Source organism: Limulus polyphemus, unplaced genomic scaffold (assembly GCF_000517525.1).
Source record: "Limulus polyphemus unplaced genomic scaffold, Limulus_polyphemus-2.1.2 Scaffold4853, whole genome shotgun sequence".
In the NCBI taxonomy this organism is placed as follows: Eukaryota; Metazoa; Arthropoda; class Merostomata; order Xiphosura; family Limulidae; genus Limulus; species Limulus polyphemus.
Genome location: NW_013670463.1, coordinates 46,737 through 73,711, shown reverse-complemented (window position 1 = coordinate 73,711; position 26,975 = coordinate 46,737). Strand labels below are relative to the sequence as shown.

The 26,975-nt window shown below is 32.2% G+C and overlaps 2 protein-coding genes across 3 annotated transcripts in view; one reads left to right on the top strand and one right to left on the bottom strand.

Moving 5' to 3' along the window:
- Window positions 1–5,883, top strand: part of LOC106471780 — a 7,772-nt gene extending 1,889 nt beyond the window's left edge. Inside the window, exons 2-4 of one of the 2 annotated variants that reach the window (XR_002613355.1) lie at window positions 1,012–1,305; window positions 3,503–3,806; window positions 5,355–5,883. Coding sequence is in view for 1 of the 2 variants with exons in the window: in XM_013932404.2 (XP_013787858.2) it covers window positions 1,012–1,305; window positions 3,503–3,691; window positions 5,355–5,608 (737 nt within the window). In the remaining variant the exon portion in view is untranslated. The remainder of the gene's footprint in view (window positions 1–1,011; window positions 1,306–3,502; window positions 3,807–5,354) is intronic. The other variant, XM_013932404.2, reaches the window with a different exon arrangement.
- Window positions 5,884–12,770: 6,887 nt separating this feature from the next.
- Window positions 12,771–26,975, bottom strand: part of LOC106471779 — a gene marked incomplete at its 5' end in the record, with an annotated part of 59,283 nt that continues 45,078 nt past the window's right edge. Inside the window, 5 exons of the mRNA XM_022400394.1 lie at window positions 12,771–19,118; window positions 21,648–21,841; window positions 22,113–22,286; window positions 23,737–24,361; window positions 25,482–25,761. Coding sequence (XP_022256102.1) covers window positions 18,969–19,118; window positions 21,648–21,841; window positions 22,113–22,286; window positions 23,737–24,361; window positions 25,482–25,761 — 1,423 coding nt within the window. The remainder of the gene's footprint in view (window positions 19,119–21,647; window positions 21,842–22,112; window positions 22,287–23,736; window positions 24,362–25,481; window positions 25,762–26,975) is intronic.

Here is a 26,975-nt window from a genome sequence, read left to right as displayed (position 1 = left end):
GCTTGTGTTCATTTCCTAAAGACAATAATTTGTTATCATGCACTACTGAGTTACTTCTGTTCATTTCCTAAAGACAATATCGGTAGTGCGGAAATGAACACAAGCTAATTTGCTGTCATTAAAGACAATATCAGTAGTGCATGATAACAAAGTAGCTTGTGTTCATTTTCTAACGACAATGTCAGTAAAGCATGATAACAAAGTTGCTCGTGTTCATTTCCTAAAGACAATATCGGTAGTGCATGACAACAAAGTTGCTTGTGTTTCATTTCCTAAAGACAATATCGGTAGTGCATGATAACAAAGTTGCTTGTGTTCATTTTCTAACGACAATGTCAGTAAAGCATGATAACAAAGTTGCTTGTGTTCATTTCCTAAAGACAATATCGGTAGTGCTTGATAACAAAGTTGCTTGTGTTCATTTCTCAAAAACAATATCAGTAGTGCATGATTACAAAGCTGCTTGTGTTCATTTCTTGAAGACAATATCGGTAGTTGCATGATAACAAAGGTGCTTGTGTTCATTTCCTAAAGACAACGCTGCTTAATTTTGTTTTGCTGCACTCTAACTGGATAATTTTCAACAATTCAAAGTTTATCGTCATCAGCAACTTTATATTAATTATAGTTCGCGACCTCCTGAAACACTTGTCCTTTTTCATAACTTCACTTTGTGGTTGAGGGTAGTCACCCAGAATAAGTTTTAATACTATTTCGCTGTTTATAGTGTTTTTCAACTTCTAACGAAAACACTGAAAGTTTCCTTCTTCATAATGTTTAGTCATTTAGCTTTCTTCTTTTAGGAATCTCTTTTTACAAATATTTCTTTTTAAAAATGTATATATATATGTAGTTTCTAAACACGTTGCCTATAGCAACAGGACTCGTAACTACTTTCACACTCTACTGTATTTGTGAATCTTGTGTAGTTGAACAGATCTATCTATGAATTGGGATGTTAAAATACATTTAATTCGGATGTGCTAATGTCTTGACTGTTGCATATTTTAGAATACAAACCAGGAGATAAGAAAGATGACGAAAGGGTGACTAAACCAGAACATTTCGAACAACTTGAGAATAAAGAAATCAAAGCAGACTGTGAACTGATTGTCTCTGATAAAGATCTGAACATATTTTATCAGGGGAAGCCTGTAGGAAATGGTCATCACGTTAAGCATGGAGATGACATTATGTTATCTTGTCTCCACGGAAAAGCTGTAAACCATCAGCCTGTCATTAAGAAATTGACTTGTCATAATGGTCAGTGGAATAAGGAGATTCCATCCTGCCATTTTGACTCTGGTGAGTTTAAATATATATATAGAAAGAATCATATTTCTAATCCTCAACACAACATGATCATCCAGCACTGTTTCTACTTCCATCAGTATAGTATTATGATAAGACATACATCACTAAGTATGTTTACCATTCTTATTCAGAGACAATTTTCCGGAAAACCTTATAACAGTTCTTATTATTACATTTTAAAATAATACGAATGTGACATCCTAATTCCTTTGTGATTTAGTAACGAATAAAATACTGTGTACATGTTCTTATAGCATTGCCCCCAGTGGCACAGCGGTATGTCTGCGGACTTACAACGCTAGAATCCGGGTTTTGATACCAGTGTTGGACAGAGCACAGATAGCCCATTGTATAGCTTTGTGGGTAATTACAAACAAACAAAACCTATAGCATTATGCTTCATTTTTTACTTAATGAAACAAAACATTACCGACGACAAAATTATTTGTATACCATTTTTCACCTGCACATTTAAAATAATTACACTTAATTTGATTATTGTTCTCAGTAGTTTGATCATTGGGGAAAGGAACATATTATTGCTTGTTGTTAAATGTCAAAGGTACACAATGTCGTGAAATCTGCCACGAACTACACTAACAGTGTCTAACCACGTCGCCTGTGTCATTAAGACTGCTTTGCCACGCGACTTATTTTGAATATTATTTTGTTAAAGTAATTTTTTTTGTTTAGTTTCTAGTTGTTTGTAGTTAAGGACAGAGCTACACAATATACTGTTCCCACCACGGGGATTGAAACCCGGGTTTTAACGTTATAAGTCTCCAGACTTACCGCTGTGCCACAAGAGAACTATGATCATTCAATCTTGTTTTTTTGTTTGTCTTAGAGCAAAGCCACATTGAGCTATCTGCTCTGTTCACCGCGGAGAATCGAACCCCGGATTTCAGCATTGTAAATACGTAAACTTACCGGTGTCCCATAGGGGGACTTAATTCAATCTATGAAATGGGATATTAAAATTCATTCACTAGCCCTGATGGTGGTAACTGTGTTACTGAAGCTAGTCAGCTGTAACAGCTAATAAGGCATTTATCTTTCATTGTGCCAAGAAACATCGTTTTTGTTTTTTACTCATAATATGTCGAAACATATTTAAAAAGTAACCGTAATGAGGTGCTGGGAAAATTATATTGTTTATGTATGTGTTGCAACGTATCCTCAGGTCATAGAAGGCTGAAAGTTATATTGGTGGAGGCTTAATAGATCATTTTAAAAATCACGATAGACACTAGAAGTATTTTTCTTAATATGCCCTTCAAATCAGAGGTATTAAAAATAACATTTTTAGATCTATCTTTTGTCTGCCGCTGTCCAGGAGGCTGTTCGTTGAATCTATAACGGATCATAGAAGGGATTACTTTATAATTATTTTTGAAGTGTACTTGTCACCATAACTCGCTTATAACAGCTGAGAACCAATTTTTGTCCATAATCTTAGACGGAATGGCATTTTGTAGAGGCCTAAGTGAAGTCCGTACAGGCTGTTATTGTGGAGAAAGGTGGGCCAACTATATGATAAAACAATCGGGGGCCATAATAAAGCGGGTTGTAGGTATATTTTGAACCACTCTTTGATTGTAACTACATCGTTTTGTTGTTTTTGTAGGATTCAAATTAAAAGTGGGGGGTCAAGATTTATTTGACCGAGCGAAGAGAGGGAATGTGCCCCACAGACGCATCCATTGCGGCCTAGGTCTCTGGAAGCTCTTGGGTTCTGGGTTAAACATTATGTATTCTCCTGATTTTCCTGAAAGTAATTTTCCTAATTTGAATGTATTATTACTAGAACAGATTGAAAAGTGAGGGCCGATCCCCACCCCCACCGCTTCCTACGCCACTGATAGAGAAAATAATATGAAAACGGTTGAACCCGTATATAAAAGGATATCAACACTTAATAATGTCAAAATGTTGTTCTTATACACACCGTTTCACCGCGCCACTATATATTGGCTAAAGTTGTCACGTAACTTCCTGATTATTAATGTCAAAATATTGTTTTGATACATACCGTTCCACCGCGCGACTTTATATCAGCTGTGGTTGTCACGTGACTTACTTATTTGCATGTCACGAAACCTTTTAATGTAACGTACTCGACCTTATCTACAGGATACAGTTTTGATTCATCAGAACTGATATCCGACATCGTTTCTATATCTTCCAGAATCCCAGTGTACCATACACAAGCTTTATGAGATATTACCCTCAGAAGTACTTCCAAAGTCTAACAAAGCTCACTACGAGAGAGGCGAGGAAGTTGAGGTTTACTGTTATAAACCAGGTTATTTTATTTCGGGCCAGAAGACTGTGTGGTGTTCATCAGAGGGGTATTGGCATCCGTCTGATTTGAAATGTAAGTACTCGTATTATGCTGAAATATACCAGAAATAAACCAGGTTATTTTATTTTGGAACAGAAGACTGTGTGGTGTTCATCAGAGGGGTATTGGCATCCGTCTGATTTGAAATGTAAGTACTCGTATTGTGCTGAAATATACCAGAAATAACAGTAAAACAAATAATTGAATTATCTTTTGATATTATAAAGTCAACTGAAAATGTGTATAATGATTATTTATTGTGTAAAGTATGGAACAAATTGAGTTGAGTGAAACTTATGTAGAACACAAATCATAAGATAATTCGATCTCCTTACGTTTGTGCTTTATTAGTAGTAGAACTAAGTTCATTAATTTTGTTGTTGTTGTTGTACAAAAATATTTGAAATAAATTATGTTCATCAAATACCATGTCATACCTGATCTAAAAAATTGTCTTTTTGGCACTTGTAGCAATATAGCCAGAGAGCAATCAGAATATTGTGTAGCGAACAGTCGCTGCTATTATTTTTCATATAAATATCAAAATTGAGATTAAACATTTTATAAATAACTTTTATATTATGTGCAGAGCTGTATTTGTCTTTCTGCTTTCGGAACGAAGTGTTCCTCAGGGCCACCACGAACACCTGATGATGATCTGCGCTATCAGTCTAAAAAACCCTCCCTTAAAGAATCCTCAGAACATGTTAAGCAAATCTGTTAAAATGCCTTTAAACTGTGAGAAAAAAAGTGTGTTTATTTGATTAGCAAAAGAAACTTCTTACTTGCGAATGTTATTTAAGCATAAATAGTTCTAGAGATGGTCTTCGTACATTGATAATTATCGTTTCTTAACTCTTTGTTGTTGTGTTTTTCGACACACACGGTGATTTACCCTAATTCTTTTATAAATAGGTTTGTGTTTATTTGCAATTTATATTGTTTATCTGACTCCAAATAAGACATATGTTGTTGTCCCTCTTATTCAGGTAAGACATACAATGTTGAATGTGAGTACTAAAAGTAAAGACTTCATATAATCTTTAAAGATGAATTTGTTTACAAGAGAAATATTTCTGTTTTAATATCAAATTTCAGTATGTTCAGCAAATATGATATTATTGACAAATCAATAGAATTAATGAAAAATACTGTATAGACTATTCTTAACTTACTCAGAGAAGAGCAGCTTGGCTCAGTGGCTTTGGACTTATAGTTGGATGGTGGTGAGTTCGAAGCTGGCCCGCGTCGTATTGTTGTGTTCTTGAACAAGACACGTTACCCCACTTGTACCAATCTAACCAGCTCTTAGCTGGGGAGGGGGACTGCTGGAATATGCCATCATTTTCATCCGCTTGTGCCAAATAATCAGGAGTTCAGCACCGGATCGAATGTGCCATCTCGGCATGGGAGAAATTCAACTAAGTTACTTAGAAAGCAGTTGTGACTGTAAAATGCCACCAGTAGTTGATCAGTTACGTTAGGAGTTTTTGTATTTTTTACATCCAGTTCCCACACCCTGCACCCTCCTACCTAACCTTAAGGTTTCTTCTTCTTGTTTTGACATCAAAAATCGCTTCAAAATGTTTTGGATTGATAGTGGGGTAAAATTGTTATTTTACAAGTTAGAAAAAATTCTTTAATATTTCCAGTATCTATATGTACCATTTAATGTATTTCACGTCTCTCTCACCAGGTGAACAAGGATGTAAGTTCCTCGAACCAGAACCTACTTCTACAGTCATTATCTCAAACCCTAAACCTTACTATCGTTTTGGTGAAAAAATGGTTTTAGCGTGCCCAGAAGGTCAATATCTTGAAAATGGAATACACACTATTGTGTGCTTGTCACCCATTTGGTCAGATACGTTTCTTCCCAGTTGCCTTAACATAGAAGACCTCGGCGTTATAAACAAGAATACAAGACAAGGAAAGGTTAACATTCAATAATCGCCTTTGTTTCTACGTCCACTTTCTTTTCTAAACATGAACCCGAGTAAAGGTCGACAGTCACGAAAATAGAAAGTGAAATAAATATAATATCTTGAAATGTTTCTCATTACATTCGACAGTAATGACAAACTTATAGGACATCCACTTGTAAATTGTCTGTAGGTTTATACGTTGAAATGAGTGTTAATTCTCAAATTTCACAGTGAATACCTTTCATGAATGTTTAAGAAGTGTTATGAAAAGGCTTGAAAGATAAATCTTTTTTTTTTCTTAAGAAATAATAAATAAAAGTTGAAGCCACAAAAAACACTTCATGAACGTATCTACGAAATTATAGTGTGTGTGTGGGTGGGGGGGGAGTTAGTAAATACATTATATGCGTCATATATGTACTTTACATAATGTATACTTTGGATAACTACAAACTTGGGTAAATATCTATTTCCTAAAAATTACATATTTTGGATATTTGAATTCACAATTCGTAACATATTAATTTTACGTTTACTTGAATTTCTACATATAAAGAAATCAGAGAGTTGAAACCCTCCCAATCCCGACCATATCCAGCTGCACCAATGTACTTATAAAAATAGTATAAATCTTTATATATATATTTTTTTTTAATACAAAAGTTGATTTACCTTATAAATATGTATGTTTTAGAGCAAAACCACATGGAACTATCTGCTGTGTCCACCACGGGGAATTGAGCCCCGGATTTTAGAATTGTATGTTTATAGATTTACCGCTGTCTTACCGGGGGACTTAGCTTACAGTGCTTTGTTGATAATTTAAATACGTGAAAATGTGATCCCTGTCTTTGAAGTAATGTAATTATTGACAAATTAACGAATAAAAAGTTGAAAATACCTAATATAAATGCTCAAACGTTTGATAAAATTCTAAAGCTTATAATACAAATATAAACACATTTTCTTTTCTCATTTTAAAAACTTATTTCTGATATTCTTTGAGTACATGTATAAAACTTATTTCTGATATTCTTTGAGTACATGTATAAAACTTATTTCTGATATTCTTTGAGAACATGTATAAAACTTATTTCTGATATTCTTTGAGAACATGTATAAAACTTATTTCTGATATTTTTTGAGTACATGTATAAAACTTATTTCTGATATTCTTTGAATACATGTATAAAACTTATTTCTGATATTCTTTGAGAACATGTATAAAACTTATTTCTGATATTCTCTGAGTACATGTATAAAACTTATTTCTGATATTCTTTGAGTACATGTATAAAACTTATCTCTGATATTGTTGTTTGAGTATAGCTATTAAACTCATTACAGATATTCTAGTTTGAGTATGTGTTAGTATTATCATGGTAAACTGATTATTAGACAGGTCTGCTTTATAACTGTAGATTCGTGCACAATAATTACAAAGTAAAACTAAATTTAACTAAATAACTGGGTTTAACATAAGAAAATGAATACACTGGATATGTGGTGTAAAGCCAGCTTTATTTAAAGTACTAAGCAAAAACAGTGTTCTTATACATTGGACAGTCACAACAACCGTCATTATCTAACTGGTTGTTCTCTTACAATGTATAGAAGCTGTAACTTATAGATATCATCTACTTGGCCAGTGATGTCGATGAACTGCACAATGTGTGAAGTTGCAGCAAAATCCTTGGGGGCAAAGTAGATGTTATCTACTAGAGAGCATAAAAAAAAACTCAGGTAACTAGAATGAATCATATTAAACAAAAATTAAAATAAAATTCTATATGAATATGGTAGAAAATTAATGATACGCCTACATATCACACTTCCCCTCATCTCTGTTTAACTTTTTCTTCAAGCCAACAAATTAACTTTAAGACAAAGTTTAAGCTTGAGTCAAAATATGCGTTGATTTTCGCTCGTTCCTAAAAAAGATTACAAGCCATATGAGCAACACAACCATTAAGGTAGCATATTCCTTTTAACTGTTAAAAAATATCACAATTTATTTTGAATTAATTTTCAGAGTTTTTCTTAGTTCAGACTCATTCTTCAGATCCCATCAAAGTCTGGACCCATTTTCAGGAGCACTCAGTCATGTTTGTCGAAGTTATCAGGAACATAAGACATTTCTTTTCTATTTCTTTATTTTTATAATATGCAAATTAGCCACTGTGGTAATGTTACACAACATGTGCTAGAATATGTCTTTGTATATATTTCAATATATTTTCATACAAAAAGCATAGTATGAAGATTTTTTTTTCTGACAAAGGGTATATCTACCTTCAACAAAGAATTACACTCAAATGCATAAAACAGTCCTTTAAGTATATTTTGAAATCACAATAAATAATAACAATGCATGAGAAGATAATAAAACCTTTAGTGAATAACATTATTTTTTAAACTATAATAAGAAGAAAAGATTAACTAAAATGAATATTAATACATTACATTATAACATCATTATTAAAATAACAACCCTCTTTAGTTAGTAACAAAACGAATACAAAACATCTTTGAATAGCTAATACAAAACAAAACCTTTAAACAATAAACTAATACATGTGTATACAAAAAAATCTAACAATGAAAGGTACATCAGACAAAATACCTTTCACCAAATACTATACTTTCTCACCTTCGGTGACTTCCCAATATCTATTCCTCTGAATCACTCACTTTTTGTAAATCCTAAATCTGCCTCTGTAGTTTACAAAAAAAATGTAGAGGGCAATGTGTCTTCCTATTTCAGTCACATGTTACCTATACCAATCAACACCGTAACTCACTCTCCTACAATCTGTCCTATCTTTATTAATCAAGACTTTCCATGAAACAACGAGAAAAAATATACCAACCTACCAAAAGTGTTTTCATTTCAGGTATATCTTGTGTGGGAACAATACTTTCCTTTTTTCAGAGGTTACAGCTTCCCCCAGTTTTTGGGTCTACTAATATTACAATCTTATCCTTAACAGTTGACATTACAGCCATGCCATTCCATTCACTTACAGTTTTGGTTATTCGAATAACACACATTAGGTATATGATTAACAGGATCATCCATCAGCCACGAATAAAAATGACGACAAAGAACTGGTAACTATTACTGCCATTGGAATAATAAAGTTTGCAGCAAAGAATCTGTGGTAATGCCGTATTATTCACAGGTTTCGTGATTCTGATTTTCCTTTTGTTTCGTTATTAGCCTCTATTTTTTATTTTATTTACAGCATGTTTTCACCTTTTAAACCTACATAATGTGTTCATATTGCCTGAGGAAAGGAATATCTATCATCTGGATTCCACCTGTTTGCGTGATCAAACCTTTGAACAACATTAATGTCCTCATTTAACTGCTCATCAGCTACCATTTTACTCCTACTCAAAACTTCACTGGAGGTTGGTGGCCTAGACTTCATATTTCACTACTTTCACACACTCTTAATACTTTTCAGAGGTCAATAGTTTTGAAAACTAGATTTCCACAGTCCTGTTCACATGTCTTGACTGTCACATCTTCTTATTTTACTCAAACTACAAACCCCTATTTTGGCTCCATACTGTTACCTAGAAATATATTTGGTGGAGTCAAAATAGGGATTTGTAGTTTTAGTAAATAGTATCTCCAGCCTTGTTTCCTTTGTTTTTTACGATCCCTATTTGCAGGTTTTTAAATTCCCCATTTGTTATATATCTTGTTTGCTGGCTTTTTTATGCTCAACTATGGTGGCTAACTTTATCCATTGTAATTATAATAAACATAGCTAGTAGCTAGCCGATACGATTCATTATAATTTACTATAGCTATTGACTACTTCATCGCATCAGTTCTGAATGCAAAATGTTAAGCTGCAGCTAGAGATTGTCATGGAGATTTGTTTGAGAATATAGTGAGCACTTATAGTTTTTGTGTAACTAAATCCTCTATATATAATGCATGGCAATGGGTAAATATACGGCTAAACTAAGACACCACTCCCACCAAGTGCAAATAAAACTTATCAGTAGAAAAGCAGCCTTTCAAATAAAACATCACTTCAAATAAACCTTCGTCTTTTAAAGTAATTATTCTACGAATGTGTGTTATAAAATGTAATATTATTTGTATTGATTTTTTTATTTCTTCACTTCATACAGAATATAGGGATTGGCTCCCTAAAGACACCGATTGTATAGTGTACAAAGCATTGGGTATCTGGGATCTGGATATGTATGTTTGTTTGTAATTAAGCACAAAGCTACACAATGGGCAATCTGTGCTCTGCCCACCACGGATATCGAAACCCGGATTCTAGCGTTGTAAGTCCACAGACATACCGCTGTGCCACTGGGGGGCCTGGATATGTCATTACTGCCACATCGTTACTAGGACAACTTGTGACGGGTGCATTCTTGTTAAATTATTTTTGTGACATGGCAGTTTTTGTTGCGAATACTGATTTTGTGACAGGTAGTTTTTTAAATATAAAATTGACTGGTGACAATAATAAAAAAGATAATAGATCATAAAATGTACAATAATTTGGGGATCATTTAAAAATTACATAACGCTTGGGGGGTGTCTAAGCCCTGTATTAGGATGTGTTACAGGGAGTAGGGGGTGTCTTGAACAGTGTCAAATAAAACATAAATTACAGTGCAAACGATTTAAGTCTACAAAAACATTTATTGTAATTTATCATACTTTAATTTGAATTCAAAACATCTTCAATAACTTGAACATTTGCAAACACAACATATGTATCATTTTTGCGTAATATTTGTTTAGAGAGGGGGGAGGTGGTGCCCTCCGGTACTTAAATTAGGTAGTGGTGAATCTAGTAACAAAATTCACCTATCACAAAATAAAACACTTGTAACGAAACCTAATAACTTAGATGCTATAACGAAATGTTTTGCATAACAAAAAGTCCACGTCACAAGCTGTCCATAATGAAATGTCCCAGACTCTGAGTATCTAGATGTTACAGTCGTCTAATGTTCATTTATTATTGGCTGGTAATCCCGGTTTCACCTTGTAACTAAGCCTTTTAAATGAACACCATGTTTGTAAGAAAGATAACTTCAAGAGGTAATGATAACATCGTTTATGATGTTTCTTAGCTTATGTAAAATATAGGAGAAACAAATCGACTTTTCAATACCCCTACGACCTTCGCAGTACCTTAGTTAGTTTTCAACAAAAGGTTTGAGTGCAATATACCAAACCGTTTTTGCTGTACGCTGGCAAAATAAATAATATGAACAATTGAGCAGTTTTGGGAGGATTTTAGATTCGTCCTAAGTATCGGATAGTTTATTTCTTTATAAATTTTTTGTTGTGTATTGCAAAGGAAGAGTGCTGTTTCGGGAACGAGTTTGTTTTCTAAGGTGGTTTTCGCCGTGTGCTCTATTAGTGTATTTCGTCAAAATCCGGTCGATCCCTATTATGAACCACTATAGTGGTTCATGATTTGTTTCATGCGGTTTTTCTTCTATCTTGCTTCAAAAACTGTCAAGCCATTAGTTCTTCCTCGTTTGCCGTTGTTAAGCACAATGAGCTATCTGTACTGTGTTCACCATGAGTATTGAAACCCGGTTTTTGTGTTATAAGCCTTCAAACTTACTACTGAGCCGCCAGGAAGGGGGGGGGGCGTGTTCCTTGAGACTGCTCCTCTTCATTATGATACATTCCTATTTTCTTCAAGAAACAGTTGCTTCTATACTACGGAATTGTTATTCACTTTGTCATAATGACATCTATTCACCTATACTTGAAATTCATCTTAATGCTTTGGCTTGTAGTAGCTCCCACATACATATATATAATCAAAATATTATAAATTTATGTAAACAGTGAACGTAGCTTAGCTGTAAATGGGAAGGATGTTGGAACGAGCACACCTATTTTACTTATAGAGTGATGTCTGTGAATTGTTATCAAATGACATTTGGTTTCAATGTTTTTCTATAATGGCTACAGTATTTGGGAACTTTGAGTCACAAGACTTTTATATGCTTAAGTGAATGGCGCTAGTTGGTCATGCTACTAATAAGTTAGAATCACACAGTTGTGTGAACATAATGACCATAATCTCTCTTGTATATGAAATTTATTTTAACGTAAATTTATTGAAAAAGTAAATAACTATATATATATCTGTATATCTTACCAACATGCCAAAATTCATGGTATACTGGTGGTGTGAGATAGCCAAAATATATATCTTATTAATTCCATCTCTAACACACACATTGAGTATTTTATATCTGCAACAACAGATATTTAATTCGTTTCAGAAACACTGTGTAAGTTTTGTAGTGCATGATAAAATTAGTGGTGTGAAAGATTATTCACTTAGTCTTCACATATCTGTAGACATAAAGTGCCTTCTTAACTTTTTAGTTTTCAATCCTATTTAATATTTTATTCTTTCCATCTGGTACACTAAAATGAAACCTTTGAGTAAAGCACAGAAGATGTAATTTTAAATACAATATTTTATTAAGAGAATATTTAAATTTCACTACTTTGGAAACTTTTATGATCTGTACCTATCTGTTATACAACTCAAACATCAATCAAACTCTAAGGACGTTATATGAACATCTTACACCTGAGCTCTGTTATATAGCCACTTTCTTTACTGTTGGAGTTAACAATTGTCATTTTTCACTCTTCAACTCTCTTATATAGTTATGTCTTACTTCTATATCTTACACCCTAAAACAAACCATGTTTGGGTTGCCCTCAGCTTTACAGGCAGACACAGTAAATAAAAGTTTCAAATCCAAATATTATTTTGAATTAATCAAATATACAATCTATTTTCTGTAGAAATTTCATATAATTTATGGTACTTGTGATCTTGGAAATTTGTAGCTAATAGGCTTAAATGTTTTAGGCCCAATAATTGTTAGAATGACCTTATGGTACTGTTTTCTTTCACAGTTAAAATGAACAATATATTGATACTTAAATAAAGAAATAAAGTGAGTTCTACGTGCAGATTATAAATGTTTTGAGAAAATTACAACTTTCAGTAGGTTTTGGGTTGCAGTATTTACCTAAATATATGTATATACTTAACATTCTTCTGTTCTATGCAAATATGTAATACAAATAGGTCTACATTGTCTAAACAGTTATAAACTTAGTCACTGAGTTCTTGAATTATTTTTATTTTCTTCAATTCTTTTACAGTGTAAAGAATATAAATACATGTTATTAAAACAAATTAATTTCACAAGTAAGTACTTAATTTTCTAGTAAAATGGACGGAGAAACCATTCTCTACTGCAAGTACTTTGTTATTTTACCTATAGTACACTAAAACACTTGTTGTTAAAATCACATTTTTACAATACTAGTACTATACACATCTGTTACAATCAAGCTAGAACTGGCAAACTGTTATATGACATGGACACTAGGTGATATACATATATTAAAGCTGGTTATTTGAGGCAATATATATAATTAAAAAAAAAACTTGAAAATTTGTTAACATAACTTTTAAGAGAAGCAACAAACTATAAAAGAAGAAAAAAACTAGTTTTAGAAGGCTATATCTTAATATGCATGTCCATCACATACATATGACAATTACCTAAAAACAAAAACCCACATTTACAAAGAAGTGTCTGTATTAAAAGAAAAATAAAACTACATTTACTGGACACAATAAAAGATAAATTCTTTATTGGTTGTTTCAGCCAACAAGGTTCAGTAACACAGTAACCATAATCAAGGCTTGTGAATATTTGTAGGAAAGGGTTATGAAGAAAAGAGGAGATAAGAACTATAATTAAAGATTCAGTTGAACAAATTAGTGAATTAGAAAGAGGAGAAGAAAAAAACAATTAAGTCTCAATATTGTAACATTACCTTCACCTGTAAAAAGAACTTGTCACAAAAAGAATTAAATCAAGAACAGAAATATGTCTCATAACTTGGCCTGAACTGTATCTCACCAAAAGAAAACCCTATAAATAACACTATGACAATTTTTTACAATCGGTCTTATTGTGATGTAACATCGCACAAACTACCAATCAGCAGATTGTGCTTTGCCAACACAAAGCATTACATACAATGATAATAGGAGTACACACATCCTGATGAAGGTGAAGCACCAAACAATGTTAGTAGAGATACTGATTCTAAGTTTGTAGTATTTACTGAAGAATGACAACAGAAGTGTTTGTAAGATACCAAAAAATATAGAACAAAACCAAAGAATTTAAAAAGTTAAAATTAAAACTCACAAAACAATATAACATGAGTGAATACTGTGATGAATACCTTTCTTCTTCAGGTGATTAATTTTTCAAATTTACCACAAGGATTCATGCCATACACATATCTACACTGCAAAATGTACAGTAAATATTTTAAGGAAACTTGCAACTGTCTTGTTTATTAGATGAGTCAACAGCACACGTATGAGTTTGTGCACACATGCAGGTTTGTACCATCTGCCACGCCAAGCACCAGACATGCACACTAGCCATACTACACGTTCTCCCGGCAGACTGAGGGAGGGAAATCCCGGTATACAGATGGGGAGTGTCACTCTAAAACTTATATATCCAAGCAATAAATTCTTAGGTAGCCAATTAGTGAAACACATTTTGTGGCTCTACTGTTTTGTCTTATTAGAAATTAACTGTTGGTGAAATGAGTTGTTACCCTTGGGAATGACTACAAAACAATTGCCAAGTTCCATATTTAGTACCCTGGATATAAAGGCTAAATTAGCTATCCTTCAGAATTCTTACATTTGTGGGTTTTAAGAGAATGAAATAGAAGAGTAAACTTCTAAATGGATGAATAGACATGCTTCAAGGAAAGAACAGATAACATACAAGTACATTAGAAAAATAAAAGTAGAGTTTTAGTTAGAGGAGAATTGCTACACGTATTATTATTCATAGTTCATGTTGAACATTCAACTGGTGAAGACTAATCAACATTAGCAACACACCTTTCATATCTTCTTTTCTCATTATGATTTCAAAAAGAACTTCCTGAAACATACAAAACTGGCCTGATATAGTTGATAAAATTTAAACATACAAGAAACATGATGAGGCACACATAATCAATTTTAAGTTATCAAACCCAACAAGAAAACTTAAGAATTTAAAAAAAAAGAAAAAGCCACAAACTTAACTTTGCAAGGAAATTATAACAGAGGAGCCATGAATTTTTTTTTAAATAGATAAAGTTCCATTTGAGGAAAGATTATACAATACACACAATCTTCTATGAAAAAAGAAACACACGTGTAAGTTGGTGAAAGAGAATTGTCGAAACTTCTCTTAAAGAAAAGTGAGATGTTTCATCAATAAAAAAAAACTTTAAAAACAGAGAAGACCCTAAAGAAGAAGAATCAGGTGACAAAGAAAATTGTAAACCAGTTGTACACTAACCCTAGATTTTCAACAATAAAAGTATTAACTAGTTTTAAAAGACCATAGGTGGGCACATCTCTTTCAAACAATGTCTGAAAAGTCCATTCTGACAAAGAAGGAAGAGTCTTACTAAATCAAGATAATGAGGTGAGAAAGTGGTTAGCCACATTAAATATGTTTAAAAAATCCTGGAAATCCCACCAATTAGATGACTGTGAGCTCTTATACAAAACATGAAAAGGGATGCTGAAACTATGAGTAGCAGGTCGTGTGACAGTATAAAAAATGAAGCTTCATTAATTAATTGTATTTCTTTTTAAATTTTAGCACCATCTAGTGCCCAATAATGCTTTTCAGAGAATACGTGGACAAGCACACTAAGAACTTGCTGGGAAACAAGAACACATACATATGGTGGACTTAACATTTTTAAATATGCAGAGCAGCATAATATTTATAATTGAATTACACAGTTTAGAATTAGCAGGCAAACAATGGAGTTTATAATCAGCTGCCAATTTTCAGATAAAAAAATAAATGAAGATAAATTAACACTTCTAATTTATCCTTTATCTGCATTTTTCGGCTCACGTCTTTCAAAACAATTACCCAATAATTGACACTACAGGAAAATACAACTTTTAAGTCACAATAAAAATAGCTAACAAATAGAAATATATACATATATATATCTGAAAAATACTTTGTGATTTTGAAAGATACTTGCCACTAGACTACTGCATAAAGTTTTATAAAAGACAGAATAAAAACTAAGTTATGCTTCAAGGTAATTTTAAAGTTTTGTTTCATATTATTATAAACAATACAAATCTTTTCAGATTTTATCAAAGACATTTGTACAAGGAATTACTTGAAACTAAACGACAAAGAATGGCAAAACATGTGTATTTTAAGTGAAATAATAGGTGTAGAATAGATAGTAAATGTTTTTTTTTAATTTTACCCAATCCTGTGCTAGATTACTTCCACAATTAGAACATCTGGACAGAAGATCAAATGACATTCACTGACCAGTTCCTATATTGCCTTAAGTACACATAGTTTACATGGCAATTATTGACCAGTTCCTTCATCATTTTAAGTACATGTAGTTCACATGGCAATTATTGACCAGTTCCTTCATCATTTTAAGTACATGTAGTTCACGTGGCTATCACTGACAAATTCTTTTATCATCTTAAGTACATGTATGAAAATGTTTTAACTGGATAATAACCAACATAAAATTTCTTCCTTTTATTACAAAAATAATTAAATTCAAGTTTGGACAGTAAAAACAGTTCATTCTTTCTAGTAACTAAATATTCAGTAATTTGTCACTCCAAGAAAAGGATGAAATCTAGATAAAAGTTCAGTTTAAATGCCTTTTGGGGAGGTTTAGTTGAACTAAAAACAAAAATCAGGGCTTATGCCCTAGTACTGTATAAAAATCTTAATAACAGACAAGTAATACATTACAGGTAACGGTTTAAACATCTGGACATACAGGTACATGTATAATTGGACAGAAATATAAGAAATCTTCTATATGTGAAAACTGGATAAAACCCAACTGTTAAAATATAGCTGCTGAAAAAATTTACATTTCTTTTTTCTCATAAATACTTGCAATAAAAAGAGGTTTAGTATTCCATTGTTTCACCAATTATTTTTGGCCAAAAACATTGTGTAACTGGAAAGCAAATACTTAAAAGAAATACAAATTTGGTTTCTTTGCTTACTAAACAAATGTATAAATCATTATTCGAGTACTAAAAGCTTGTGAAGTCATATAAATGAAGTTCCAAAACAATTGAGGCCCTATGAAATAGTCCTTCAAGATTTGAGTGTGTACTATAGGCTAGTGATGTTCTGCATGTACTAAAACCCATTAAAGAGGTGTATCAAGATTTCTACATTTAGTAAAGGACAAAAAAATTGTGCTTCAAGGTTTACGTGTGTATTAAAAGTCAGTAAAGAAGTGATCCAAATTTGATGCATGTATTAAAAAGACCAGAAAAGCTGTACTTCAAAATTTCTGTGTATACTAATAGCATAGCTTGTGTGTAGTAATGTCAGTGAAGAAGTGATCCAAAGTTGATGCATGTATTAAAAAGGCCAGAAAAGCTGTACCTCAAAATTTCTGTGTATACTAAAGGCCTAGCTTGTGTGAAGTAAATGTCAGTGAAGAAAGTACTGAGGAACCTACTTAGGGTTAAATGTTTCACGATACCTAAAATTACTAAAATTCTATACAGTAGCGAATCAGGTATTCTATATGTAACAAAGCTCAATAAAGTTGTATTAAGATATCTAAAGCTACAAAAGATCAGTGAGGTCATGTATCAAGATATCTACAGGTATTAAAGATCAGTGAAGTCATGTATCAAGATATCTACAGGTATTAAAGATCAGTGAAGTTGTGCATCAAGATTTCTACAGGTATTAAAGATCAGTGAAGTTGTGCATCAAGATTTCTACAGGTATTAAAGATCAGTGAAGTTGTGCATCAAGATTTCTACAGGTATTAAAGATCAGTTGCATCATGTATCAAGATATCTACAGATACTAAGGATCAGTGAATTCATATAACAAGATATCTAAAGGTATTAAAGATCAGTGAAGTCATGTATCAAGATATCTAAAGGTACTAAAGATCAATGAAGTCATGTATCAAGATATCTAAAGATACTAAAGACCAATGAAGTAACATATCTAGATATCTAAAGGTATTAAAGATCAATGAAGTCATGTATTAAGATATCTACAAGTTCACAACATCAACGAAGTTGTGTATCGAGATATCTAAAGCTACTGAAGATTAGTAGAGTCATGTATCAAGATATCTAAAAGTACTAAAGATCAATGAAAACATGTATCAAGATATCTAAAGATACTAAAGACCAATGAAGTCACATATCTAGATATATAAAGGTATAAAGATCAATGAAGTCATGTATTAAGATATCTACAGGTACTAACGATCAATTATGTCACGTATCAATATTTTTTCATGTATAAGTATAAAAGCCTTGTAAAATTGTGTATGTTAAGGCTCCTTGAAGTTACATATCAATTTCTATATGTTGTATAGAAGGTGAAACCAGGAGTTTTTAGTGTTTGGTCTACATCCTCAATTCTAGTTCTTTTCTATAGTTATTCCTTTGCTAAAAGGAAATTACTAGAGACAAAGATTAATGAGAACTTAAAATATATTCAATTAAAATTGACCTTCAAAGACTAGTTAAGATTTACTTGTAAATCAAAATAAAGCTTATAATATTCAAAACATTTTCAAATAAAGTAAAAATGTGTGCATAACAGATATAAAAAAAAATTTTAGTAGTACACGCAACAAGAGAAACTTAATAAACCTAGCAGCATCCAGGTAAAAACTGCTTAGTCATCATCAGAGGTTAAATGTTAACAATGTTCTAAGAGTGTGCAACAAAAATAGAGGCCAACTCAGACATCTGAGGTTAGATGTTAACAATGTTCTATAAGTGTGCAACAAAAATAGGGGCCAACTCAGACATCTGAGGCTAGATGTTAACAATGTTTTAAGAGTGTGCAACAAAAATAGAGGCCAACTCAGACATCTGAGGTTAGATGTTAACAATGTTTTAAGAGTGTGCAACAAAAATAGAGGCCAACTCGGTCACTTTAGGATAGAGGTTAACAGTGTTCTAAGAGTATAAAGATCTTTATAAATATGAAAACAGCCTCAGAGAAATTTCTAGTATCTATATTATCACTAAGATCTAACAATTGGCTGTGTTTTCAATAACTTTTAAATGTTTCTTACAAATATCTAAGACATTTATTAAATAATTTACGATCCTAGTGGATTAATATTATGACAAAGTATCATAAAAATGTGATTGAAAATTAAACTTACATTCAGTACAAATGATACAAAGTGTGTATCAACACTCAAAATCAAAAAGTATAAATAATATATATATATATCTTTACTAATCAGTTCCAAATCTGGAGATCATTTTATCCACTGCAGCCCAGTCAATATTTGTTACAGGAGTGTAAGAGCTTTGACGATGACCATGGGTACTCTTGGATTGATCAGAAAAACTTCCTATGCTTGCATCATCAATTTCACTCTCCTCCTATGAATTACAGAATGAATTGAACATGAACATTGATAATCCACTGAACTTTCTTGATCAACAAAAGCAGCTTTCTTACAACTAAAGTAAATAATGCTGAGAGTTGCATTTTACCATCTTTATCACTCTTAATTCTGATAGATTATTTGTTAAAATATTTACTTCAGAACTTGCCAAATTATAAACTGTAGTCATGGAATTTGCTGAAGTTTGTAGGTGAGATCAACTTTTGGTAAACTAAGGAAGTTTGTATAAAGTTTTAATCATCATCTTCTGATGTACAATATTGAGTAATCATCATCCTCTGATGTACAGTATTGAGTAATCATCATCCTCTACAATACTGAGCAAACTTTATACATTATTTAATTCATTACAAGTTACAGCTCTCACACTAAGTAAAATTTGTTTTTAAAACAGGTACTACGTTTTAATCATTGGTGCAATCATTCTCAAGTACACAAGTTTTAACAGTAAAGGAACGTTTTAGTATTTAAATCAACATATAACAATCTAAAAATGTATTTAAATTCTAGAATTGATGATGGTTACTTATGGTGGTTGTTTTTATCTGTTTAGCCATAAATAAATATTCTGTTAATTCATGCGGATTGATATGTACATGTATAAGTAACCACTATCATTTAAAAGCTATAACTTGTAATAAAATATACTAATCAGTTAGTAAACTAAAAACAAAACTATTAAAAGTATTATCTAATTATCTTAATACTGACTCACATTATGCTTCTTTAAATTACACCCAATCTGAGATTGTGACAGAGCAGATTCCAAGGACTACTGTATAATTATTTCTCTTGTAATGTCAATGAATAGCAATATTGGTGTTCCCCGTTATTTTAACTGCTTACAAGTGACCATATGTGTATACCATTTATATGATTAGATGGTTTCTCTTGGTTAGAATAGTATTTTGATTGTGTCAAGGGGGAACTGTATTTATCTTTTTTACACGTAAGTTCTCTAAAAGGATATTATTTTTAAAGTGTTTACAACTGTATCTTTTCGCTGCCATGTGACATATAGTAATGCTAATGATACAGAATGTCTGCAGAGTTCTTGCTACAAATTAATTTGTGTCCTTTGCATTCTGCACAGACTTCCCAGAATGTAGTGCATTAAGATTATAAGACAAAAACTCGTGTTTGATACCCAGAATTAATAACTTAAACTTAAATATTAAAGAAGTTAAAGAAATTTGTTTTCAGTTTTCAACTTGAATAATTTGAGTTTCTTGCCAGCAATGCAACAACAATTATACAAGTAGGAATAAACTATGCCAAAGCTTTCAAGAACAAGTCAAACTTAAGTTTTTTACCATAATTCCATAGGCAAGTTATATAAAGTATAATGTTCTGTATCGAGCTCTTTTAACAAGCAACTCATATTGCCCATTTGTTTTAATTTGTTTGTTTGTTGTTATTTACACCATGGACTATTTGAGTGGTGCTCACCCTGAGAGTTGAAACCCATTTTTAGTAGTGGGAGCCCTCTGACTTACCACTGAGTCACTGGGGGGAAACTGTTTTAGTAAAGCAAAAAGTGCATTTCTTTATGACCAATGGAAGTTAAGGTTTAGCTTGGTTTGAAGGAAACAGGAAGTGGAAGATATCTACTAATCCTGGAAGGTATGTTGAGTTACTTGCAACAAGAATGATGTAAGAAAAACATGTAGGTTCAAGAAGTCTTGATAGAAATGAATAAAAACCCTATAACCCCAGTGCTTTCAAAAGGTGGACCTTTCTTCTTCAGGGGCAAACTGAGAAACACAAATAAGGGTTTTACACAGGTTTCTTTCATAATACTACTCATTCTCATGCTAATTTTAAATGTTTTTATGTTCAATTTTTGTTAGTCATTTCCTATTTTTAGTAAGCCTCAGTAAACTTTAGTTTTTTGTTTTAAATTTCATGAAAAGCTATATTCCTGATTTAGCAGTGACACACTAGAGGGAAGTCAGCTAGTCGACATCACCCATTGCCAACACTCTAGCGAATCTTTTACCAATGAATAGTAGGATTGACCATCATATTATAATGCTCCCATGGCTGAATGGGTGATCACATTCAGTGACATAGAATTGAACTCATGACCCACAGATTGCAAGTTAAATGCTCTAACCACCATGCTATACTAGGCCCAATAAAATTTAATAAAATTCCATTCTGAAAGTAATAGTATTTTGACTTACGTCTAATGCATTGTATCACTATGAATAAACTGTTTTGTTTTTTTTCACTATTTTTGACTTGTCCATCTCTTTCAATACTTTCACTCAAAAAAAAATCTATATGTTCAAAAGTTGTCAATTTTCTTCCTAGTGCATGGTCCACTGGGGGAGGGGAGGTGCACAATATTTTTATAAGCACATAAACAGACTGAAAATATATATGATCATTTTCAAGCCTATGTTATTAACAATAATATTTTGTGTTTTAAAATTATGAAAAATATCCATACATTCTGCACAAAATTCTTCTTTGACCAGATTTGGTCACATGAACTTACCTGTTGAGAACCAGAATTACTGTAGATGATGTTGTGAATAGCATCTGGGACAGACCATGAACTCAGGGTTTCACTAGAATCTGACTCATCTACACCCGTCACTTTAATCTCTTCATACGGACTCTGATAAGGCTTATACCGTGAAATGGAAGGTTTTTGTCGAGGAGTGGTGGTTATCTTTCTGTCATGGATATCTAATTAAAGAGGAAAAAAATATGTTAATATCTAAACAATGAAATTACAACTACATGCACATACCTGTAAAAAAATGAAATTACAGATACATTTAGTAATACCAAGAGAAAATCAGTTTATCCTACTAATTTATTTAGTATTTTTTATTTTCTTTCACAAATCAAATATTGTATTGGGAAAAGAAGACAAGAATATGTGCATTGCAAATGTATAAGAAGACAGAAAAAAATACTAACTGCAGAACAACTCTTTTGAGTCAATAAGACTTACTTGATTGTTGTGGCCTATTTGGTGGGTGCTGGGAGTAATTTCCTAAGGTATGGCTTTGCTGCTTAATTCTCTGAGAAAAAGGCTTAACAAGGTAAGGCTCTGGTGTTTTAGAATTCCTCAACTTCTGCCGATCAAGCTCTGCCTCTAAAACTTTGAGTGGCAGTCGTTTTGTTCCTTCAGGTAAAAACTGGTTGTCAGTGAAAACTACAAAGAAATATACTGAAAAAATATTTAGCTTAAACACACTAGATCAATCATGTTAACTCTCAAATTGCCCAACCTACTATTCACTGCTGGTGAGGCCCACATATAACATCACAATGAGTAATTTTACAGTTTTGTCTGTTACAACAGTCAGAGTACAGAACCGACCAAAACAATTTGGTGAAATCACTCCTTTTCTATGTAGGATACACAAGAATCCCCAGCACTAACTGACAGGATTAATTGCAATATTAACAGTATTTTTGAATATTTTTGTGTGCTCATAAGCTCTTAAAGCCCCTGTAAACAACAAAGTTATGGATCCAGTAGAAATTTGATGCATAAATACTTAAGAACAATTTGTTTTAAAAACCCAACAGATTGTGGATTCCATTGAAAATTCTAGGTATAAAATTTCTCCTCAGCATCTTGGGTTTTCTAAAAATTCAAAAGCAACGTCTTAGTTTAAATCCTACTTTCACAACTAACAGTGACACATGCCTAAACAAGAGATAATTTTACCACAGTGTAAACACACACACACACACACACATACTGTTGGTTATAACATTTAAAGTTAGTTAAATGTACTTTAATCCACAGAAGTGGACAATAAACTTTTACAACTAGTACAGCTGGTAATGCCTGGAAGTTGTAACATCTCTTGGTTATTTTATAATGGAATGACCAACAGTGACATGAATTTTGCATACACTCTGGTAGACTGTTTTTATAATGAGTAGTTCTCTCAGCCTTACACAACTTTATGGGCAGTTAATATTCTTTAATTTTTGGCAACAATAGTGAGATTGATGTGCCCTATCCTTTCTTCAAGGTTACTTCCATTAACATTATTGATTACTGTATTTATTATAACTAATTTTTATTATTATAAAGAATATTTAACATGGCTAACTTTACTGATTTATTCCTAACCTATGTCTACTAAGCTGGCCAAGCCAAATATAATTCTTAGTACGGTGTGGTAGTCCTCACTTAGATATCAGCACAAAGAGGTGATACTTTTATCCCAGTATGGACACACAGAGTTAGAAAAGAATATTTGATATATCTACGTTTTATTATTTCTAATTTAATCAAATTTTATGTTTGTTATTTTACTATAAGGATTATGCTGCATTATTAGTTAATATTAGTTACATATACTTACATACTAGTATCATCTACTGTTCCTGCAATCTTACAAAATATTAAGTTAAAATTTCTGTAAAATACCACTTTCAGTTTTATTTTCAGATTTAAAATAAACTGTTTTTATATATTTGCAAATTAACAGATGCATCCACTCAAGTAACAAATTTCACCTTTAATTTCTTAATTATATTATTGGAACTTTCACTATAACAAAGTTATCTCTTAAAATAAGTCAGACTGAAGTAAAAAAAAGCATGTGACTTACCATAAATTTTCTGTAGAGAATGAATTCTCTTTGGATCAATTCCTTTCACATGCATCTCATCTAGAGCTTGTAAGTATGGTCTTTTTAAAGGAAAAAGCTTGGAATGGGGACCAAACCTGTGAATATCATGACGCTGTTCTTGGATATTTTCTGAATTATTTTCATAGTCAGAAAAGACTATAGTCGTGGTGCTTCCAAAAGATATCTTTTTCTCGTTTGGCTTTAGAGTTACTGTACTACCCAATGGGATGTCAGGGACAGTAAATGTCGCTCCCAGATCTAGTGGACTCACATCTGGAACAGAAAACGTTCTCTCATGTATATTCTGTTCATATTCTTCATTGATTTGAGAAAGAATTTCATCTTCATCTTCCTGAATATCAGACAGAGCTCTACTGTAATTGAAGAACAGGTCAGAAGCTGAGCTCTTGATGTTATTATTTACTGATGTTACTGAATCTTGAACTGACTCCTGTGGTGTTCTCATTGATAGAGAAGGTGACATGGTGAGATCCTTCAAAAGTTCTGCTGCTTGCTCCTTTCTCAATTGATAATGTTGTAGATAACGTTCATTTCTTGCAGCTTTTTTCTCTTGCTGGACTTGTGTAATGTTTTTCAAAATTGTCTGTTCCAAAAGAGTTAAGTAATCTTGCTTCAAAATGAAATCATTAAATACAATTATACGAAATAGAACAATAAGTACAAAAAATATGGTAGATGCTAGTTTCTCAGACTGAGTTAACTTGTTGACATGACTGACACAAAGAAAGATTTCATCATTATAATTTATTTTCATCACTGCTGTTAATGGGCTTCATTAAGTAGTTAACATAAAGCAGAATACATCCAAGAGTCAATGTCAAAAGTAAAAATATAATAAATATATTACATAACATTTAATTTTCATTAAGTTTTTAATCCAATTTTCAGCATTTTAACCATCATAAGGAAGATTAAAATTAGTATATTCATTCAAAAGTTTTAATGAAATCTTAACAGAACAGCTAATTACACTTATATGCATGATATAAAAGAATACTCAAAACATACGAGAATGATCAACTTTCATTAAAAAATATATCAAAGCATATTACTTACTTGTTAATTTTTCATTTCATTAACTCACCTGTTATGAATTCATTATGGTAAGCATGTGAAATACATTTTAATCAGTTACAAGTTCACTATGTACTTCAATCTGTCACTAGTTCACTATGGTATACGATACAATAAACTTTAATCTGTCACAAGTTCACTATGGTATACACATGTACAATGTACTTCAATCTGTCACAAGTTCACTATGGTATATATGTACAATGTACTTCAGTGTGTCACAAGTTCACTATGTTAAACGTGTACTACACTTCAATCTGTCACTAGTTCACTATGGTATATGATACAATACACTTTAATCTGTTACAAGTTCACTGTGGTATACACATGTACAATGTACTACAATCTGTCACAAGTTCACTATGGTATATATGTACAATGTACTTCAATCTGTTACAAGTTCACTATGGTATATATATATATGTACAGTGTACTTCAAACTGTTACAAGTTCACTATGATATATATGTACAATGTACTTCAAACTGTTACAAATTCACTATGGTATACGATATAATACATTTTAATCTGTTACAAGTTCACTATGGTATAAATATATTATGGGTAGAACACTTTCTGCTTCAAATCAGTTTATTTCAAGCATTAAAGAAATGAGGTTCAATCACTCACATGAGATTTAGCTCTTGCATATACAGACTCACGGTTTTCAGTAGTCTGGAGGTGTCTGTTTATAATCAGACCCTTGAGGTCTTGATAAGATTCAGACTCAGTCAGCTGAGCCTGACTTAAGAATCCACTTGACATCTGATCAGCCTTTTCTGAGACAGAAATGCCTGAAGATGCTTCATCATTAACTAAAGCTTGAGAACATGTTCTTTGAATGTCAGATTTTGATCCTTCTCCTCTTTTCTGATCATCCTCATGCTTTAAATTATGAAGATCAGAACTCCTGGAAAAAACAACAACAAAGATTTAACTAATCGTTTGGAAGAGTTATATTAGAATTTGGAAAAACTTAGACCATTTTGGCATTAACAAGTCTCAATGCCTTAAACATGTTTTTCTCTTTCCACAAATGCTTACGCTGAATTAGTACATGGAACTTTTAACATTAATAATGTTAATTATTGAATTACAAAGATGTCCCTGCATGACACCTGTAATAAACATGAATATAGATCCATGACAAATCAATATCAACATTTACAGTATGAGAAGTTACAGTGCACATGTTGATGTATCAGCAGTTGTGGCTTAAATTATAGTGGGTGGATCAAATTTAAGATCATTTTAATTCTTTTACACTTAAAGAGTCTCATTTTCCATCCACACTATAAACTTTTGTAGATCTTATTCATTTCATTACTACTCAACTAATTCTTACTTATTTAAACAACATTATGCTATTTTAACAAATATAAACAAACTTTTATTCAGTAGAACAACTTATTCCATTTCAGCTTCTTCAGTAATAAGTAATGATGCAGGGATAATGTCAGTGTTTTAGGGATAAGTAATGATGCAGGGATAATGTCAGCTTCTTCAGTAATAAGTAATGATGCAGGGATAATGTCAGTGTTTCATGGATAAGTAATGATGCAGGGATAATGTCAGTGTTTCAGGGATAAGTAATGATGCAGGGATAATGTCAGTGTTTCAGGAATAAGTAAAGATGTAGGGATAATGTCAGAGTTTCAGGGATAAATAATGATGTAGGGATAACATCAGAGTTTCAGGGATAAATAATGATGTAGGAATAACTTCAGTGTTTCAGGGATAAGTAATGAAGCAGGGATAACATTAGTGATTCAGGGATAAGTAAAGATGTAGGGATAATGTCAGAGTTTCAGAGATAAATAATGATGAAGGGATAACATCAGAGTTTCAGGGATAAATAATGATGTAGGGATAACTTCAGTGTTTCAGGGATAAGTAATGAAGCAGGGATAACATTAGTGATTCGGGAATAAGTAATGACATGGGGATAACTTCACTGTTTCAGGGATAAGTAATGACATGGGGATAACTTCACTGTTTCAGGGATAAGTAATGATGTAGGGATAACATCAGTGTTTCAGGGATAATGTCAGTGTTTCAGGGATAACATCATTGTTTCAAGGATAAGTAATGATGCAGGGATAACATCAGTGTTTCAGGGATAAT